Source organism: Cibotium barometz, chromosome 43 (genome assembly GCF_041138505.1).
Source record: "Cibotium barometz isolate CiBa-2024 chromosome 43, ASM4113850v1, whole genome shotgun sequence".
Taxonomy (NCBI): domain Eukaryota; kingdom Viridiplantae; phylum Streptophyta; class Polypodiopsida; order Cyatheales; family Cibotiaceae; genus Cibotium; species Cibotium barometz.
The window spans coordinates 10,680,285-10,701,478 of NC_141088.1; the positions used below are offsets into that span (position 1 = coordinate 10,680,285).

At 46.2% G+C, this 21,194-nt stretch overlaps 1 protein-coding gene across 4 annotated transcripts in view; it reads left to right on the forward strand.

Annotated features, from left to right (window-relative positions):
• Positions 1-20,780, forward strand: part of LOC147613509 (Translation elongation factor EF1A/initiation factor IF2gamma family protein) — a 37,509-nt gene extending 16,729 nt beyond the window's left edge. For all 4 annotated transcript variants that reach the window (XM_086781477.1, XM_086781474.1, XM_086781475.1 and 1 more), the window contains exons 6-18: positions 11,060-11,105; positions 11,200-11,271; positions 11,700-11,762; positions 11,896-12,050; positions 12,266-12,330; positions 12,441-12,591; positions 19,186-19,291; positions 19,424-19,559; positions 19,657-19,724; positions 19,816-19,980; positions 20,073-20,145; positions 20,244-20,357; positions 20,429-20,780. In XM_086781477.1, the coding sequence (XP_086637603.1) occupies positions 11,060-11,105; positions 11,200-11,271; positions 11,700-11,762; positions 11,896-12,050; positions 12,266-12,330; positions 12,441-12,591; positions 19,186-19,291; positions 19,424-19,559; positions 19,657-19,724; positions 19,816-19,980; positions 20,073-20,145; positions 20,244-20,302 (1,159 nt within the window). In that variant the 3' untranslated portion in view covers positions 20,303-20,357; positions 20,429-20,780. The remainder of the gene's footprint in view (positions 1-11,059; positions 11,106-11,199; positions 11,272-11,699; positions 11,763-11,895; positions 12,051-12,265; positions 12,331-12,440; positions 12,592-19,185; positions 19,292-19,423; positions 19,560-19,656; positions 19,725-19,815; positions 19,981-20,072; positions 20,146-20,243; positions 20,358-20,428) is intronic.
• The last annotated feature ends 414 nt before the right edge of the window (positions 20,781-21,194 follow it).

Below are 21,194 nucleotides of genomic sequence, written 5' to 3' on the forward strand. Positions count from 1 at the left end.
TTGACTGCCACTTCATCCCAACCTAGTCGTCCAGGCTCTGTACAATTTGTTTTGGCGATCACCGGTGGTATGAATGTCCTCAGCGCCCTAAACCCTCCAACACTCGGCGCAATTCTCAGGTGGACAGTTGCCACCATGCTGATCATGACCCGTCTCTTGTGAAAGACAAAAACAAACAAATAGCTTATTCTGTTCGCGTTTCTGAAGTTGTTAGTACCCTGATGTTTAATGGCCAAAGTACCAACCCTGTTCCGGTGAATCTTTCCAAGCAGGTCCTGGGTTTCATTGGCGATTATCCCATCAATGTGCTGGTGGACAATGGCTGTTCCACTAATTTTGTGGGCACTTCTTTGGTTCACAAGCTTTGCCTACAGACTCGACATTTTGTGGATGCTTTTCAAGTAGAGCTTGCTGATGGTTCCTTCCTTAATTGTAACAAAAAGGTGCAACAGCTTCAGTTCCAGATTCAAGATTACCAAGATCACCTTAATTTTTCAGTGATGCCATTGTCACATTATGACATGATATTGGGACAATCTTGGCTGTATGCGGTATCGATACGATCCAGTGATTAGCTTTCGTTCTCATTCAATCCAGTTATACCATGATGGTCGAGAGTTGGAACTTCGTAGCCTTTTCAGTGCCAAACCCATCACTGTTGTTTTTGCCTTGCAAGTCAAACGTCTCATTCGTAAACGTGACTGTACAACATCCTTGGTCATGTTACGGGAGATTGAAGCAGAAACTGGTGAGCAATCTCAAGCCTCATCATCAACAACTACTTACTTGGAGCAACCCTTCTTCAGGCCTTTTCAGGATATGTTTCCGAATGATCTTCCGACGACATTGCCTCGTCGTCGTCCTCTGGATCACCCGATTGATCTTATCCCAGGTCAACCCGAGCTCCATACCGTGTTTCTTACTCTGAATCTCAGGAGATATAAAAGCAATTATAGGAGTTGCTGGACAAAGGTCACATCCGTCCTAGCAAAAGTCCCTTTGGAGCCCCGGTTTTGCTTGTCATAAAGAAGGATGGATCAATGCGGCTTTGCATTGATTACCGTGCTCTCAACAAGCTGATAGTCAAGAACAAATTCCCTTTGCCTCGCATCGATGAGTTGTTCGACCAACTGCGTGGTGCAAAGGTGTTTTCCAAGATTGATTAGAAGTCCGGCTATCATCAAATTCGTATCCGTAATGGTGATGAATACAAGACAGCCTTTCGGACAAAATATGGCCATTATGAATTCTTGGTCATACCTTTTGGGTTAACCAATGCCCCGGCCACTTTCATGATCCCGATGAATGAAATTTTTGGGCCATATTTGGACAAGTTTGTGATCGTTTATCTCGATGATATTCTGGTTTTTAGCCGATCTATGGTCTATCATCACAAAGAGCATTTACAGATTGTCTTTGAAGTATTACGCACCAATGTGCTATACATCAACAAGAAGAAGAGCGAATTTTTCAAGAACCATGTGGAATATCTTGGTCACATCATTTCTGCTAATGGGATTGCAGTAGATCCTAAGAAGATTCAGGTGATTGTGGATTGGCCTTTGCCTCTCACCATTTCAGATGTTCGATCTTTCTTGGGACTTGCTAACTTTTATCACAACAAGGTGCATAGGTTTTCAGAGATTGCTGTCCCTTTGACAGAATTGACAAAGCTGGACAAACTTCAGTGGTCTTCTGAAGCTGAGCAATCCTTCAATGATCTCAAGCATGCCTTGACCACAACCTCGGTCTTTGCCATTGCAGATCCCACCTAGCCCTTTGATGTAATGACAGATGCCTTAGATCGTGCTTCTGGTGGAGTTTTGATGCAGAATGATCGTGTCATTGCTTTTGACAGAAGGAAGTTTTCAGCCATTCAAAGCAGGTATCTTGTGTATGATAAGGAGTTTTTGGCAATCGTGCATGCTTATCGGACTTGGAGACATTATCTTCTTGGAGCAGATTCAGTTGTACGTACAGATCATCAATCTCTGACGTACATTTTCACTCAACCTGTTATGAACTCTCGACAAGGCCGATGGGTTGAATTCTTGGCTAATTTCCACATGATTATCCAGTATGTTCTTGGTCTTCAGAATGTGGTTGCAGATGCTTTGAGCCGCATGCCTCGAGCCGCTAATTTTGCCATCACAGATGTGCAAATGGAAATCCCTGCTTGTTTCAAAAATGAGTATTTGATTGATAGAGATTTTGGAGATGTGTTCCGTGCTCTCAAATCTTCTAATCCCAGTCCTGCAGAAATGAACATGTTTGCAGCCTACACCATCATAGATGAGTTGCTGTTCTTTTCTGATTGCATTTGTGTGCCTCATAATACTTCATTGCGGAAGATTCTCATTCAAGAGCATCATGAAGTTCCTTATGCTGCTCATCCTGGTATCAACAAGACATATCGGCTTTTGTCTGCTACACTTGTGGCCTCAGATGCAGCAAGATGTTATCAAATTTGTCAAAGCTTGTCATTCATGTCACATAATGAAAGCCTCTTGACAACTTCCTCAAGGGTTACTTCAATCGTTGCCAGTTCCCAATGAGAGATGGGAAAGTATCAATATGGATTTTATCACCACTTTGCCTCGTTCATCCAAAGGCAATGCTCAGATTCTGGTGGTGGTTGATCGATTTTCCAAAATGGCGCATTTCATTCCTTGCAAGAAAGCTGCTTCAGCCCAGATGTGGCGTCATTGTTCGTGCAACATGTCTTCAAATTGCATGGTTTGTCGAAGACCATCATCTCTGACAAAGATCCAAAATTCACTGGACATTTTTGGACGTCTTTGTTCAAATTTCTTGGCACGAATTTGTTGTTCAGTTCAACCTATCATCCTCAAACAGATGGACAGACTGAAAGAGTCAATCAGATTTTGGAAGAAATGATTCGACATTACATTCAATCCCGTTTGGCATCATGGGAAGGTTATTTGCCACTCGTGGAATTTGCTTATAATAATTCCCATCATTCAACAATTGGATTAACTCCATTTCAAGCAGCATATGGGCATACTCCTCTTGTGCCTACAAACTTTGTTTTACAACACAAAGTGGCGTTGGCAGATCAGCTGGTCCAGGAAATGCAAGATGTGCTTGTGCAAGTTCGAGATAAATTGGAACATGTGCAACAAAAATATCAAAAACAGGCCAACAAGCATCGTCGACATGCAGATTTTCAAGAAGGAGATTTGGTAAATTCAGTTGTTAGTTACAAGTTGGAACTTCCATCTTCATGGGGGAAGGTTCATCCGACTTTTCACATTTCTTGGCTCAAACAGTATGTTCAAGTAGATTCGCCTATTCCAGACTTATCTTCATATGTATCAAAAATTGAAGATGACCATATTATTCTTGTTCTAGAAGTAATTCTTGACGTGCGACAGAAGGCAACAAGAAAAAAGTTGACTAAAGAATTTCTTGTGAAGTGGATGGATTTGGATGAGTCTGATTCCACTTGGCAAACAGATGAAGAAATGCAACAGTACCCTAATCTTCTTCAGGAGTTCTTTGACAAACGGATGTCTATCATTTGACACACGGGTTTTATTTTAAATGGGAGGGAATGTCACGATTGTGACGTATGTATGTATCAGATACTCTCTTCATTGCTGATTCCTGTTGCAGATGCAAAGAGTAACCAGCCAAGGGAACCCCTACCCTCGACTGGTTGCGACTCTTCGCCAAAGGATGTACCTCTTCATCGAATAGCCACATCCCTTCAACGAATGGTTGTATCCCTTGATGAATGGTTGTGCCTCTACATCGAATAGACACATCCCTTAGCCTAAAGTTGTATCCTTTCGTCTATGGTCATGTCCTTTCGTGAAAGGACATGCCTCTGTTAGAAGTCATCTCCTGTCTATATTTATACACCAGGGCCTTTGTTTGTGGGTGTGCCCGCCCTGTATAAGGTGTTTTATCATTTTTCCTCACTCCCCGTATTTTTCCCTATTTTTTTCCATTTTTTCTAGTGGTGGGGAGGGATGCCAGAGGTTGGCAGGAGCACTCCAAGGCTGGCCGACTGTCCCAACAGCAGTCCTGTGGCTGGCCGACTGCACACAGATGATGTGTAGGCTTCTGGACTGCTGGCCGACTGCATTCACACAGTCATGGGCATCTTTACTGCTGGCCGACTGCATTCACACAGTCGTGGGCATCTTTTGTGCTGGCCGACTGCTCTCCCAGGGGCATATAAATAGGCCCCTTGCCCCCACCACTCGGGATCTTGTGTATAGAGAAGAGTTTACACACCTCTCTCTCTGTGTTTCTTGTGCTGTCTATTTTCTGCATTCTACTTGCTCTTGTCTACCCAAGTTTGGTTATCATTTCCGCTGCATATTCTGACATGGTATCAGAGCCCTAGGCTCGAGATAGATCTTGGGAGTTTTTCTGAGCAAGAGGGGGAGCGTGAGGCTGCTGATTGGTGGACTGTTTTGGACTGTTTGGGAAGAGAAGGTGCAAGAGGAAGGCGGGCTAAGGTGCTGGACAGCCACTTGCAGGTTTTCAGATTTTTTTTTTCCACCCACCCACCCTTTCAGGTTACTCTCCGCGATGGCAGATTTACTAGAGATGGCTGAGAAGCACGTGAAGATTCCGACTCTCTCCACGTTCCCAGTGGATCGTCAGTTGGACAGGTCCAATTACGGCATCTGGAAGGTCAGTATGACCTTGCTGATTTTATCATCATCGGGGTTCCACGGCCGGAAGCTGAGGAAGGGGAGTTACTGTTGACGAGGAAGGACCAAGAGGCACAGGCACACATGTGGTCCTTTACTTTCCTCAATTGCACACCACAAGTGATCAATCATGTGAAGCACATGACGCTGGCGAGAGGCATATGGGAGCACTTGGCTTCTTTGTATAACAGGGTATCACCCATGAAACGTGGAAGTGCAGATGCGGGTTATGAACCCTGCAAAGTCTTCGACGATGCGGGAACACATTAACAAGCTGCAGGCTCTTCAGCAAGAAGTCCTACAAGCCGGGAAAGAGATATCATCTGAAGACATGGCCATCACTTTGTTGTCCCACTTGCCTGCTCAGTATTCTGCTTTCTATTCCTCGTTGATTACGAGTGGCAGGCTCAGCACCATAACCTGGGAGGAGCTTGTGCCAATGGTCTTGGACCAAGAGGAACGTTTCACGAACCCTCCTCACAGCGGAGGTTCGGAGGCCTTAACTGGCCAACGGTCGAAAGGCCGGAATAACAAGGGCAATGGGAAGGCTTCACCGGAGAAGTCTTCTGAGAAGAAGCTTGATTCAGAACGAGAGAAGCTGAAGGCCGAAAGATCTTGTAATGTTTGTGGCGAGAAAGGCCACTACGGGAGGAAGTGTCCTAAGCGGACAGGGAAGAGTGCTGATTTCTCAGCCTCAGCTGCAAAGACTCCGGCATTTGTGCACTTAGAGATGGTGGACTCCGATGCTTCATCATCTTCGAGCAAGGAGGCAGTTGGCTTCACCGCGAAGGATACCCGGGAATGGATTCTCGACAGTGGTGCTTCCAGGCACATGACTCCATCTCGTGACTTCTTTCTGGATCTGAAACGGCAGTCAGGTCGCATCTTTATTGGCGACAACTCCACTATTCCGATACATAGTGAGGGCCGGATAGAGATTATTCCCGACGGCAAGGGAGGCAAGCATGCTTCCCGTGTTCTTTATGTCCCTGCTCTGGGTTTTCATCTTCTGTCAGTGCATGAGGTATGCAAGACTGGCTTTCGGGTGGAATTTGAGGAGCATTCAGTTGCTCTAAGGGACCATGAGACTGGCCAGGTTGTTTGGGAAGGCGGTGTGGAGAATGGTATCTACAAGTTCTCTGCACTCTCATTGACAGGTTCTCAGAGATTTGTGGCACTTTCGTTTTGGCCACTTAAATGTGGATGCATTGGGGACCAGATGGTGGTTGGCTTGCCAGATGTTGGTAGTAGGCAAAGGCGTTGCAGTTCTTGCATACGTGGTAAGTAGCACAGGGAATCCTTGCCGAAGCAGGCTTCCAGGCGGGCTTCGAAACCATTGGAGTTGATTCACACTGACTTGTGTGGACATTAGCAGATACCATCTTTGGGAGGATCTCTCTACTTTATGCTGTTGCTTGATGATTGTACCAGATTCACGTGGGTCTACTTTCTTTCCCAGAAGTACCAAGCTTTTGCACGGCTCAAGGATTGGCACGTGATGGTGGAAAAAGAGTCTGGATTTCAGGTTAAGACTCTCAGGGTTGATAAAGGAGGTGAATTCTCCTCGATTGTATTTTTCAGATTTTGTGCAGATCATGGCATCATAAGGGAACTGGCCAATACTGGATCGCCTTCGGAGAATGGAGTTGTTGAACGCAAGAACAGGACTGTGGTGGAGATGGCGAGGACCATGTTGGAGCATCGTGATCTTCCTCGTCCACTTTGGGGTGAGGCTGTGGCAACGGCTGTCCATACCATTAACCGATCTCCGACGACTTCAGTATCCCACATGACTCCATTTGAGGCATACTTTGGCAGGAAACTTGATGTCTCGCACTTCCGTGTCTTTGGGAGTGACGCGTATGTACATATTCCGAAGAAGCAGAGGGGGAAGCTTGACTCCAAGTCCCGCAAGCTTGTATTTGTGGGGTATAACTCTCTTTCCAAGGGATACATGTTGTATGATCGAGACAGGAATGAGATTGTTGTCAGCCGGGATGTGGTCTTTGACGAGCATGTTCCAGCATCCACTGTCGAGTTATCATCCTTTATGTGGATGATCTCATTCTCACCGGCGGTCATGTGGAGCACATTGGAGTGACGAAGGCTGCCTTGTCAAAGGAGTTTGAGATGACCGACTTAGGCTTACTCCACTTCTTTTTGGGATTGGAGATCTGGCAGACCCAGAGGGGGTTTTTCGTCTCTCAGCAGCGGTATGTTCATGAGTTGCTTGAGGCCTTTGGGATGGAGAAGTGCAAGCCTATTACTTTGCCGATGGACCCGAACACAAAGTCAACCGTTACTGATCCTTGTGAGCCAGTTGATGCCTTGCAGTACAGGAAGTTGGTTGGTTCATTGATCTGGTTGCTGAACACCAGATTGGACTTAAGCTTCTCCGTGGGGCTGTTGAGCTCTTTTATGCAGACGCCATTGAAGTCTCATTGGGACGCAGGATTGCGGATCTTGCGGTATCTGCAGAGTACGAAGGATTTGGGACTCTTTTACACAGGAGGGAATGGAGTCAGGCTCCAAGGTTGGAGTGACTCAGATTGGGGAGGAGATCCAGACACGAGGAGATCTACTTCAGGATACAGTTTTACCCTCGGCTCAGGAGCAATTTCTTGGAGCAGCAAGAGGCAGCCAACTATTGCCCTTTCTTCGACAGAGGCAGAGTATCGGGCTGCTTGTGGTGCTGCTTGTGAGGTTGTATGGCTGCGGAGGCTGCTAGGCGAGATTGGGTTTCCACAGAGGGAGCCCACAGTCATCCAGTGCGATAACCAAAGTTGGATAGCTATTGCTCGGAACTCGGTTTTCCATGCCCGGACCAAGCATATAGAGATACAGTATCACTTTGTACGTGAGAAGATCTTGGCTGGTGACATCTTGCTACTTTATTGTTTGACGGAGGACAATGCGGCGGACCTCTTCACGAAGTCTCTACCTCAGGCTACGCTCAGGCGGCACTCCAGCTCCCTTGGGTTGGTTTCACAGCCAAGAGCTGAGAGGGGGTGTTAGAAGTCATCTCCTGTCTATATTTATACACCAGGGCCTCTGTTGTGGGTGTGCCCGCCCTGTATAAGGTGTTTTATCATTTTTCCTCACTCCCCGTATTTTTCCCTATTTTTTTCCATTTTTTCTAGTGGTGGGGTGGGATGCCAGAGGTTGGCAGGAGCACTCCAAGGCTGGCCGACTGTCCCAACAGCAGTCCTGTGGCTGGCCGACTGCACACAGATGATGCGTAGGCTTCTAGACTGCTGGCCGACTGCATTCACACAATCGTGGGCATCTTTACTCTGTTGGCCGACTGCATTCACAGAGTCGTGGGCATCTTTTGTGCTGGCCGACTGTTCTCCCAGGGGCATATAAATAGGCCCCTTGCCCCCACCACTCGGGATCTTGTGTATAGAGAAGAGTTTACACACCTATCTCTCTGTGTTTCTTGTGCTGTCTATTTTTTGCTTTCTACTTGCTCTTGTCTACCCAAGTTTGGTTATCATTTCCGGTGCATATTCTGACATCAAATGTGTCTCTTCATCTCCTATATAAGAGACCTATTGTACTCAGTTTAATCAATTCAAGTCAATTCAATCTTCTCTCAAGTGTTCTCCTGAAGGTTCGTGTTCTCTAAGTTAAGTATTTAAGTAGTAATTAGTACACAATATGAGGGATTAACAACGTAATCCTCACAGCTTGGGTCTTTTAAACCCTTAAGCGCAGGTTCAAAACGCTAAAAGCAAGGCGTGGGGTTTGCTTTTAAAAAAAAACGAAATCTAAAAAAAAACCCCGCCACCCATAGAGTGCTTTTTTCTATGCTTTCTCTGTAGCAAACTTAACGCCACCCGTCGCCTGCTTGCTAGCGCCGATTGCTCTCTGCGTACGTCGCCTGCGTCCACCCACTTGCCTACTCATACACTTGGCCGCTTGCACCTGCTTGCGCATACCAGCCCACGTGCGCATATGTAAAGGTGCCTACCTGGCCGTGCGTACCAGCGCACCTGCATACAACTGATGTAGATTCATGCGGTTGGCGTCCTCGTTTAGGTGGGCTGCGCAGCCCATCAGGCGTCACACAGCATCAATCAACACATAGCCAGCGATGCATCTCTCTCTCTCTCTCGCTTTCATTCAGACTCAGGGTACATGTTCATGCCATTCAGAGCCTCAGCATCGGCGATGTATGATATCTTATATCCCTCTTATGGCACTGGATGGAGTTAGACATCTGCATAGCATGCTTGTACTACCCCTTCAGCATATAGAGATGCATCTTGCCTTAGCACTCCATACCCCCCTTATATTGTTTGTATATGGGCTCCACCGATCCATGATGATTCACAGTTGTATCCAGACACATGCACACTTTCTCTTTTGTTTCTTTTCTTCCGATGACCGGAAGAACACAGTCGTATTATTTTTTGTCTCATAGGCCGACTTTGGCCTCTCGTAGACGTTAATATATCTTTCTTTCTTTCTTTCTTTCTTTCTTTCTCTCTCGCTCTCTCTCGCTTACAAAAATACAGCCGACATGCTTTTACCATTTTTCTCTCTCTCAAACAGTTAATACAGTTAAAAAAAACACATCCAACCCTTCTTCTTGCAAAGCAAACAACCCATACAAGACCAAACCTTCATCACGGGTTCCTACGATGCAAAAGCAACATACTGAATCTAAAAGACAGCAGTATACTCAGAAAAACAGCAATCTTCATGAACTCATACCTTTTCTTAGATCTCATTTTCTCTACCTACCGACTTGCTCGTTCACGAGGCTTGCTCTGATACCACTGTCAAATCCCCATAGGATCACCTCGTAGAACGCTCTTGGTACAAGACTTGAAACCTACAAACAAACAAGCAAACGTGAAGGGGGTGCGGGCCTGACTCACCTCCCAACCTTGACAGTCGTGGGCTAGCCCACAAGTCTTGGCTGTCCCCACCGAGCCATGAGCTGAATTAACTAGATGGACGTACCGACCAATCTCTACCACGTGACGTCCCATACTGCCACAGAGCTACCCTCGTGGGCCTCGAGACTGCTGTCGGCCTCGGTTGCATGAAGCAGCTGCACATCTGCACTAGAACCAGGCTCTTGACCATAGAGCTCTCACGAAGACACGCGAGACTCTATGAACTAATGACTAACCTTGGCCACCCTTTTATAGGCTCTTGGCCGGTCATCGGGCGTCCGTACTAGGGTGCCCGCCTGTCCGTACCAGGGTGCCCGCCCGTTAGTCTATCCCTAACTCTGCTCGCCAATCAGCCTGCCTAGCTCCAAACTTCCCCAACCTCGAAGCTAGTCTTGTGTGCGTGTATAGCACACGGTAGATACACAGTGCACATGACAAAGAGGGAGTCTCACAAACTAAGGCATCTACAGTTGTAGTGGGGAAGAATGTGAGGCATACTCAATTGCTACGTAGCTGGACATGTACGCAGCAGTTGGGCAGCAGGTATGACACAAGCCAGGGCTTCATGGGGGTGGTCTAAACATGCTGGCAGACAAGCGCTGCCCTGCCCTGGATAAAGGGCAGCCCACTCACAGTTCATGCTTCAATTTCCAACCCTAGAAGCTCCTTTTGCTTCTGCTCAGAGAAGTATAGGTTAAAAAATTAAGTGAGGGAAGCTGAGACAATAATGGTGAGAATCAGGATATGAGTGTATGGTTTGGTTAAATTTCTAGTGCAAAAAGACCACAGCACAGTAGGCTAAGGTGGATGGCGACCTTGTTGGAAAGGCAGGGATTCTCACCAGTTATACTATCATTGTTGTAGGTGGAGTAGACCCACCACTAGATTACTTCTGAAATAATGCAGTTTGCCCCAAGGTGTAAGGGCTGCTTCTTTGATAATTTCAAAGATACACTTTTTTGCCCTCTAGATGTGGTTACTGTTATGCCAAATGTGACAAACCTACAGGTTTTTTCATCCTTAGCCTTGTTACTGGAATGTGTAGGAATGTAAGAAAAAAGATGGAGTTGGGTCAAGTCTTCTGAGCTAGGGATATCTTTGTTACAAATCTCTTTTTTGGGCCCTAGGCAAGAGGAAAGGAGACTGAATCAAACATGGTTTTTTTCTTTTTGGACTGGCCTTAGGCCCAAGCTCCCCCCATGGTTACCTTTTTTCACTGCCTGTAAGTGCATTTCATCGCCCGCTGCAGGCGATTTTTTCCGCCCATAGGCGATGCCGCTGAGGGAACACCTAGTGGGGTTTGAACCCAGGACCTACCGGTCCCAAGACAAACAACTCACCACTTGAGCTGCTACCTCATTTTCAAATCAAGCATGTTTTTCTGTCGACATGTTCAGGAAATTATCTGAAATTCTTGTTGCTATATGTATCTGATTGTTTGCAAATTGTTATTTAACTGGTAAGGTATATGGCGTACATCATGGACACAAATGAGGAGGAAAGGGCTAAGGTATGCTCAAAAAGCGCATTTGGGACGTGTGTTTAACATGATGCTGGCCTCGACCATAGCTCAACTTTTGAATTTTTGGACTTGTGACAAACAGGGTAAGACAGTTGAAGTGGGGCGAGCACATTTTGCAACGGACCAGAGGAGGTTCACAATTTTGGATGCCCCGGTACCTTCTCCTTACATGATCTAGCTGTCTAGGAGCTACCTTACTGCTGCACAATCAATTTTCTGTTGATAGGCTTCGATCACGATGTTGTTGAGGTTTTCTCTTGCATTTGTGCTGCTTGTCAAAGACTTAAGAAAAATAGTTATATATCCACATGCAGTGCGTTGGAACCTGGCTTTGCATTTGTGCTGCTTGTCAAAGACTTAAGAAAAATAGTTATATATCCACATGCAGTGCGTTGGAACCTGGCATTCTTGCTTTTGGGAGCAACCAACCAGAGAGCTAGCTTCTCATATTGCATATTGGAGAGCTTGTTCTTGTGATTGATGCCAGAATGCATCCTTTTTTAGTCACTTTTCCTTTCTTCTGCATGGCTGCGAAGGTGTTTGACAGGTTTTTGATGTCATGTTGTTGATGATTCATCCCAGGGTCACAAAACTTATGTACCTAACATGATCAGTGGGGCATCCCAAGCAGATGTTGGTGTTTTGGTAAGGCATTAAAAAAACTGGCTGTCTTCAGCAGACATTGTGTTTATGAGTGGACAATTATGCACAACTAGAATATTGTTGTTTTTTTATCTCTTCAAATCAAAGTCTTGAAATTATATAGTTGATTTTCCAGGTGATATCTGCAAGAAAAGGTGAGTTTGAGACCGGTTTTGAGAGAGGTGGTCAGACCAGAGAACATGCTCAATTGGCAAAAACTCTAGGAGTGTCCAAGCTATTGGTGGTGGTTAACAAGATGGACGACGCTTCAGTTGAATGGGCAAAGGAAAGGTAGTTGGATCATTCTCCCTCCATCCTGGGAGTAGTTTGGAGCCGGTCTATTTTGTGGGTTTTATGCCCTTGACACACCTTTCCCATGTTCATCCAACGGGTTTGTGTAGGCTTAAGCTGGGTACTCTTTACCCATTTGTTGCCTTGCTCATGGTTGGCAATCTCACAAATGCGCCTTGGTTTCTGAATAAAAGCTACTTCTTTTTGCTATGTAGGTTTGATGAGATAGAGAAAAAAATGGCTCCTTTTTTGAAGTCATGCGGCTACATCGTCAAAAAAGGTGCGACCCTTAAAATGTTTTGTGATATCTTTTTAAATCTTTATTATTTTTTTGGATGTGTTTGAGCATGCACGTGGTTTATCAAGTACTTGATGGTTGGCTGCTTGCAGATGTGCTGTTTCTTCCCATTTCAGGACTCCTTGGGACCAACATGAAGGAAAGAGTGCCTAAAACTGTGTGCTCATGGTGGGATGGGCCTTGCTTCTTTGAGGCCTTAGATAAAATTGAGACTCCTTTAAGAGATTCCACGGCTCCTTTCAGGTAAATTTCTGCATATTTATTCCTATGGCATAAGCTTTTGAGCAGTGTTTTAGGAAGTCTCTACAGGTCGATTGACGCTCTTTTTGCAACACCATTACTGCCCAAAATTCCGAAACAATATATAAGAGAGTCAAGAGTCCACTCAAAGTGCTCACTACTAAAAAAAAAACAAGAAACAAACACTCAATCCTGATACCATGATCACCAATATCATGATCGGTACTGACATTTCTCCCACCAAGAAATGGGATAAAGTTGTCTCTCACATAAGAGCAGTCTGCCTACCAAATGCATGGCTGCTTTTCTTGTACACCAGCCTCTCATCCTGGTGTTCCACGTCACAACTTGTCCATTTTTGAATGTACTCTTGCTGTAAGGTCTCACATGACCATGCCCAAGGATTTTATGACACATAACCATGAGGATTAGAATTAGAGAACAAATTTGAGACACCTAGCAAGGTTTCCATAGACTTGATTTCATGCGCATGACCATTGTGGTTAGCAACTCACCACCCAACTGTAGAGTCACCCCTGAGCCTAAGGGCTGATTGCCACGAGCTTGCCATGCACTGATGACCCCAACCTGGCGATCCATACCACCAAGTTGAATCACCCGTTGACAGCTCCATGGCTGAGAGATCTTGCATGCTTCTTGGTAAACCCAGGCTATTGTGTGGCTACTTGATCTCTTGTGTCTAACATGTCAATGGGTTATGCTCCATCGAACAAGTGAAAGTCCACTACTCAATGAGTAACTTGATGGACTCTTCCCTAGGATCACCTAATACACAAGCACAAACAAGATTAGAGAAACCAAATAAAAGGTGTGCATGCAAGCTCACTACCCAACCGTAGGTTTGCATCGACAAACCTCCCCTGAGCCAAGAACTAAGGTTACACTCCAACGAGTCCATGCTAGTCAGCCTTGGTGTCTCATACCACCAATGCTTGTCCACAGGGGCCCTCGGCAAGACTACTCGTGATTTGTCGCGTCCATGGTAGGAGTAAGCTTTTTTTTTGTCCGGGAAAAAGATCCTTCTATTAGTTAACAAAAAACCAACCATGAAGGGCTAAATACAACTGTGAAGGCATAGTCACAAGGGACGGGGGAGGGGGACGGGACGGGGGACGGCCATAAGTAGGGAACGAGGACGGGGGAGGGAACGACACTCAAAAAATACTTTTTTAAAATTTTTTTCTACTCTACACTTATTCTACTTTGGAAGTACATCAAAATGAGCACAAATTTACACTAAAATGGTAAGCTTTTGAGTCATATTAATAATTAAGTAGATACAAAATGAGTTATGACTCAAGACTCAAGAGTCAGGAGTCAGGACTAAGCCTTAAGGAGGCAGAATACATGGACGGACTCAAATGAGTCAATGACAAAAAAGTGCTGAAGACTAGAGGCTAGAGGCTAGAGCTAAGTAGTAAGGCCCATGAATCATGATCCATGAATGATCATCCACGTGAAGTGCTCGCCTCATGGTCATGGGTAGCTTGTGCCATAGAAGCATCAAGCTCATCCTCACTGGCATGCTGCTCTTGCACCTCATCCTCTTGTTGCTCTTCTTGTTGACTCATCTCCCACTCGGTGAAGGAATCTGCCTTCTTGGTCATGCTCTTGCAAAGCATTCGCAAGTTCGCGCTGACGAAGACAAGGTCATTGGCACGCTCTACCCCGAGTCGGTTCCTCTTCCTAGAGGCAATGTGGTTGTAGGTACTCCAAAGTTGCTCCAAGCAAAGAGAAGCTGATGGCCTGGCTAAGTATGCGGATGGCAAGCTGCTGCAGCTCCGGTTCATCCGAACCAAAGTCCTCCCATCATAGAGCAGCACCAACTTTGGAGCGGTCAACCTGTGCATCATGACAGCCATAGGAGCCATGAAATGACCTGTACATAGAAAGCTGGTCCCTGATCTTGCGCCTAACCGATGCATCAGGCACAAGACGATCTAAGATGATCCTCCATCCAGCGCTCACCTCCCGGTCGCTCTGCTGCTTGTTGCCTTGGAATTCTGGGTCCACCACATAAGCTGCTGCATGCAATGGAGAGTAGTAGGAATTCCACCTTCCTAGACACAAGGCATGGATCTCGTCGTATCTGTCTTGGTCAGGCACGAAGTCTTTGAACTTCTCTATCATGCGATCCATGGCCTCGTAGACCTTGCCTATGCATGCTTGCATAGCGTCTACAATCCTCAATAGGTGGACTATGGGCCTCACCATAGCATCTGTGGTCTAACCACGCTCCTACCAGGAGGCGTCATCCGCCCGTAGCCTACACTCTTGGCCAGTGTTTGTATGGGACTCTTGCATGGCGACAAACTCATCACTAAGAAAAAGCCCCCTCAAAGCACCGCTACAATCCTTCAACCGGCCTAACAGGAGAAAGTTGTAGGCAAACCGGGTGTCGGAATATTTGAGGAGAGAGAGAGAGACATGACCTCTTGTTGAACTCATGCCGAAGTCTTTGGTGGTTGAGGACAAAGGAGACCATGGTGTTGGCCTCCTCAATGAGCGGACTGATCCATGGTAATGCCCTGATGTCCTTGAGGAGGTTGTTTAGGCAATGAGCCATACAAAAGGACACCGTGACATGTCTATACATACCTTGGAGAATAGCTCCCGCCGCCCTATTGGAAGGCTCCCCATCCACAACAAGGCCCACTACATGCTCGGGGCCAATGATCTCCATGGTGGTAGTCCACTCTGCCGCAAGCACATCCGCGCTCTTCCCAGTGCCGGATGCATCATGAGATCAGATGAAGTACATCTCTCCGCGGGAATATGCAACCATGCCGTGAATACTTCTCTTGCGGGTGTCACTCCATCCATCCACAATGAGGGAGACTCCGTTCCTCTCCCATTGCCGCTTTGTGTTGTTGGCCGCTTGCTCTACAATGCGCTTCTCCTTCTCGAGCAATGTAGTGCGCAGGGGGGCGTATAGGTTGAGCCATACTCCCCAATCTTCCTAACCATGACCTTGAAGTATTCCGACCTATTCAAGATATAGATAGGCAAGAGAGAGAGAGGCAAGCCTTAAGAGAGAGAGAGAGAGAGAGAGAGAGAGAGAGAGAGAGAGAGAGAGAGGGCCAAACCTCAAAGGCTCAAGGGCCAAGGCCCAAGCCATAAACGGCCAAGCGGTGACTGCAACGGCTGGAAACGGCGACTGCAACGGCTATAAACGGCGGGCGCAACGGCAGAAAAACGCTCAAACGGCTCCCTGCCGTCCCCTCACAGAACCGTCCCCCACCGGCGTCCCCGTTCCTGAGGCGTCCCCGTTCCCGTCCCCTGTGAGTGACTCTTCTTAGGGGACGTCCGTCCGTCCGTCCCTTGCCGTTCCCGTTCGCCGGTCCGTCTCGTTTCGGCGTCCCCCCGTTCCAAGCACTCGTCCCTTCCGTCCCCTGTGATTGTGTGTGAAGGGCTAGATACAAACTCGCCTCCATGTACGGGGTGGGGATCAAAGCATCAAAAGGTGGAGAAAGATGCACTTCTCCTCCCGCTAGCCGCTTTAGGGGGGTGGGTGGGGGGGGGGGGGGGGAGGGGGGGCAAACCAGAGAGGTGGTCTGTAATGCCAAGTGGGATTGTAAGTAGGCGGCGGATTCATGTACCAAGATTAATTGCAGTTAATTAAACAACCTAACATCATGGATCCTTTCACATGCTCATGGAGCATAAAATACATTAGCATCAGTTGTGCTTTAAAGCACAATTGACACTGCAACATAGGGACCAAAAGGTGGGCTGTCCACCCCCCAAGTTGGCATTTTCATTACCAAAAAGAAGTACATAACATCAAGCATCGTTAGTGGGCAGCCCAAGGCCATGTCAAACTACCGTTTCTTTACAATTAGAGATGCAAACAATAGCAACCAAAAGTCTCCAATTAGTTGGCACTCTCAGCCCTTCATTGGGATCGCATCCCCATGTGATCACGAATGAATCAGTCAAACTAGAAAGCTCAACCGATCTCTTCTTTCACTCACCGTCTTGCCCTAGGCAAAGACTCAAGTGAGGCTTCATGCCATTGCTTTGATTTGTAGTAAACAACTTGCACCAAAGTACATCAAGATACATCCATTTTCCATCAGCTCTCATGGCTGAATTTTGCCAAAGTTTGCTTCTTTGGAGTACCTGTGAAGTATAAAAGTAATTGCAAGTGTAAAGATATGATTGTTACCACTTCTCCTAATGAAAACCCTTCAAAAACAAGAGCTGTTGTAGAATTTTCAGGTCTGAAATTAGGGTTTCCAAGCCCTAATTCTTAGGCAGCAGCTTGTTATGAGGCTCCTTTGCTTGGTAGCTTCCCGGGGAAATGGAAAACTTGCAAATAGGAGTGAATTTACAGCCCCTTTAGTTCTGTTGTTTTCAGAAATTACTCCACATAGTGGAGTTATTGAAAGGGTTTTAATGAATGAGAGAGAGAGAGAGAGAGAGAGAGAGAGAGAGATTAAGTGTACTACTAAAGACCCAATGGTCCTATGAGACCAAAGTGATACAATAATGTCCATGGCATATCTCATCATGGAAAGGAAAATAAAACAGAAAGAAAACATAAATATAGCTCTCAGTGGGGTGATACAAAACTGTCCATGGAAACTCGTCATGGAATACTAAGAACATAAAAATATGGGAGCAACATCAGCTCCGAGTAGATGGTATACCACTCTCCAAAATGTCAAGCATGGGGCTGACGAGTATGGCCGAGAGGTCTCCCTCAGCTATGTCGCGTGGAAAGGTAGCTCGATGGCGGTGGAGCATGTCCTGGATCTGGAGCTGATGAGGTGATTGTGGCCGACCGGGGGGGGGGGCGAGGGCAAGGGCGTCGGGCACGCTGGAGTGCAGAGGCTCAGTCCGAGGTAACTCCTGTCGGGTGAGGTAGGTCTAGAGCAGCTCGTGGAGGGTCCACAAGATCCACTACGTCGGTGTCCACCTCTTGGGCTCGGAAGAAACTGGTGATGGTTGACTGCCGAGGGAGGGGGCGGGGTGGCTAGGGCTTGTGTCTCAAGAAGGTGTCACTGTGTTTGCGGAGCTCAAGCAGGAAGAGGCCCAGGCGGTATTAGAAGTCAATGATCCTAGAGAGTGGACCGAATCCCTCACGAAATAGACAGTGAAACCTCCTGTGTATCTCATAGTATACTGGGCAGCGGTATATTTAATGCTCCTCCGTCTCAACCTCTGTGTGGCATAGTCTGCAGATCCTCTTCTCTCTGGGTGTCCGCACGAGCTTCCTGGCTCTGAAGATGTGCTCAGTTCTACCTGTCTCCACTCTGAGGCGGTGGGAAGAAACCCGTATCTAGCCAATCGCAATCCGCATTGCATGGGACATGTGAACACTCAAGTAGCCCGGTTGTTGGATGAATCCATCCTCAGTGAGTGTGAGGAAGTGGTCTCTATAAAAGTGCATCTTCGTGGGGAGCTCTGGGGGTGTGATCCATGTGCAATGTGTGTAGAGGCTAAGAAGATCTGACCGGATAATCCGGTTGGTATCCTCGTGAGACAGCCTGAAAAAAGGGCGGTAGTATAGGGTGATGTGAAGTAGGAGAAAAAGTCTCCTCATAGTCAATGCCCTCATGCTGGGCATACCCTTTGGCAACCAATCTAGCCTTATGGGTGATCAATAGAACCATCAGGCTTATGCTTCAGCTTGACGACCCATTTTGTGCGGGCAAAATCCTCAAATTTTCGGACAATTTCCAATGAAATCCCTGTCATTGTCGATCCAATGCTTGCAAATGGTGCTCAATGTCACAAAAATGTGAAAAGCCCCAAATTTTACAAGTGAAATCGGAGTAGATATGAGATTTCGGGAAGAGGGAAATTTGTAAAAATGCCCAATTTCAGAGAAGGTAAAAAATGTGCTCAGAGTGAAGAGGTATGGTGAAGTAGGTGGGCGCTTGGGTACAACAGGAGGACAATTGTACGACGGGCGGCAATATGGGCTACTGTACAGACAGGTACGGACCTGCGAAATCAACTGAAAGCTGTACGGACAGATGCGGCAGAGCGAGGCGAACACAAGACTGATGTCAAATCTGATTTTAGGGTTCGTTCGTTCAGCTGAAAATTAGGGTTTTCTGAAAACGCCTCTAGAATCAGATTTGCAATGGTCTGATGAGTCCCTTGTATGAAGGGTTTGGTCAAATTTAGAGAAAAAACCCTAAAACGAGCTGAAAAACCCTAAACTGCTGAAACCCTAAAATGAGCAGATTCAAAGGTGCAGCTGTAGGGACAGAGGTGAAAACCCTAATTGCAAAGATGTAGGTCCCAATGGAGGGGGTGACACTACTCTGATACCAATGTTGGGTCAGGGAGGATACTTGCAGCACATTGTTCAGTAGGATTTCTAATTTTTTTGAGCATTTGGAAATTTTTTTCTCAAGGTTGGGGGGGGGGGACCTCGTATTGTACGAAATCGCCTGATATCGTACCGTATGAACCATATGGTATGAATAGGTTCGTACTGGTACGAGAAACTATATATATATATATATATATATATATATATATATATATATATATATATATATGGCACTAGATGGTAAGTCATTTAAATTATGTAACGTCCTATGGATGTATTTGATGCAGAATGCCACTTATGGACAAATTTAAAGACATGGGAACAGTGGTTATGGGAAAAATCGAGTCTGGGACTGTGAGACGAGGAGAGAGCTTGATTGTGATGCCAAATAAGGTAGGAGCGCATTTCGATACCCAAACCGTCTTTCTGGTCAATATCCAGAATTCAAAAATTGACAGGACTTGCAGGCACCATAACCTCACCTCAAGCTAGGTCATTACTGTTTGTTCTGTGCACTCTCAACAGGCCGTTGTCAAGGTTGTTACCATACTCAGAGAGAATACTGAAGTGAGGATTGCGAAACCGGGGGAGAATCTGCGGATCAGGTTATCAGGAGTCGAAGAGGAGGATATCTTACCAGGCTTTGTGCTCTCTAGTATTGGTACGCTATCCCGGACACTGCTGGAAAAGTCCATCTGAATGTCTAAACCGTTGTGAAAAGGCTATGTTTTGTTCCCTGTTATTTTTATTCTATGCAGGACGACCGATCTGTGCCGTGGTTGAGTTCGATGCCCAGCTGCAGATATTAGAGCTTCTGGATCATAAAGTAAGTGTGACCAAAGGTTATGTTCCACTTCCATTCAGTCTATTGAAAGTTTAGAAAGGCACGTTTGCCCCTTAACGTGCTCTGTGGACAGGCCATATTTACAGCTGGTTACAAGGCTGTACTCCACATACATTCAGTGGTGGAGGAGTGTGAAATCATTGAGCTCTTGCAGCAGATCGACCCAAAGACCAAAAAACCCATAAAGAAGAAGCTACTCTTTGTGAAAACTGGAGCCGTGGTGGTGGTTCGTATTCAGGTACAAAGGCTATTCAGAGCATTGTCAATATGCTTCCCTCCCGGGCATTTATTTTGCCAGTGTTCTAAAGCTAGTGTTTTGGAATGTTTTAGGTGAATGACCTTATCTGTGTTGAACGGTTTGAGGACTTTCCACAGCTGGGACGCTTCACGCTTCGTGATGAAGGTGACATGCATACCTTTTCAAAGAGAAATTACCATGCTTTTGGTTATGAAAAGCACTTCTTAAGCTAAATTTAACTTACTTTCATGGCCTGTCATCAGGCAAAACTGTGGCTATTGGGAAGGTGGTGAACCTCCGCAAGAGCAATCCTGAGGATTGACTCTTTTAGATTTCTACAGCTGTGTGCCCTTTGTGAGACGATTCTGCAACTTGTGGTAAGAAAACAGACTGGAAGTGTTGAACCCAGTGACGATAATGTGCTTTACTGACCACTTCTTTTTTCCAGGAATCCTTTGATTTTTTTGCAAGATATAGAAGGGAAATGTGCCATAGTGAGAGGCAATGATTAGCTTTAAAGATGATTTCGTGCTTAATCCTATGGGAAAATGGGTTTCCGGCTGGTACTCTGCACTTCTGAAGTATCAATTAGTAATCTACACTACCGAAAGTAGTATGAAAGACAGCGAAGACAAGTTGAAGATGGGGTTTTATTAGGATTTCCTTTCTTTTATACATAGAACTTTGGTTGACAGTGGACTGATGTTGACGGCTCCTCATGCATGATGGGAATTTTGACTTGTGAAGGTTACAGCCTGCTTTGTGAAGCTATTGTGAGTGCAGGAAGACCATTCTAACCATTCTTTGCCTGGTTGCTTTGTGCTGTTTTTGAGATCAGAGGTGCTAGAGTAGGTGGATTGATAGGGAAGCCATAATGAAGACCACAGGTTTCTTAGTTTGGTTACACATCTTGGGCTGCCCATTGGCAGGACCCATATGGGCAATCTTGCCCATCAAAATTCCTGCCCTTACGATGGGCAGAGGATTGTGTGTAACCAGGCCAAGACATGGTGGCCAAGTTCAAACCTTACTAGCTTCGCTGGATTAGTTTTCTCAACTGTAAAGAGTAATTTCCACAGGAGCTCCCCGTACTGCCCCTCCTGTGTGCTACCTGTCTTCCCTTTGCCTCACCCTCCTCCCTAGCTGTCGTTCACCTCGCTCCCTTCCTCCCTTCATTCTTCACCTCCTGCCTGCCTCCCCTTCTTTGCTGCGCA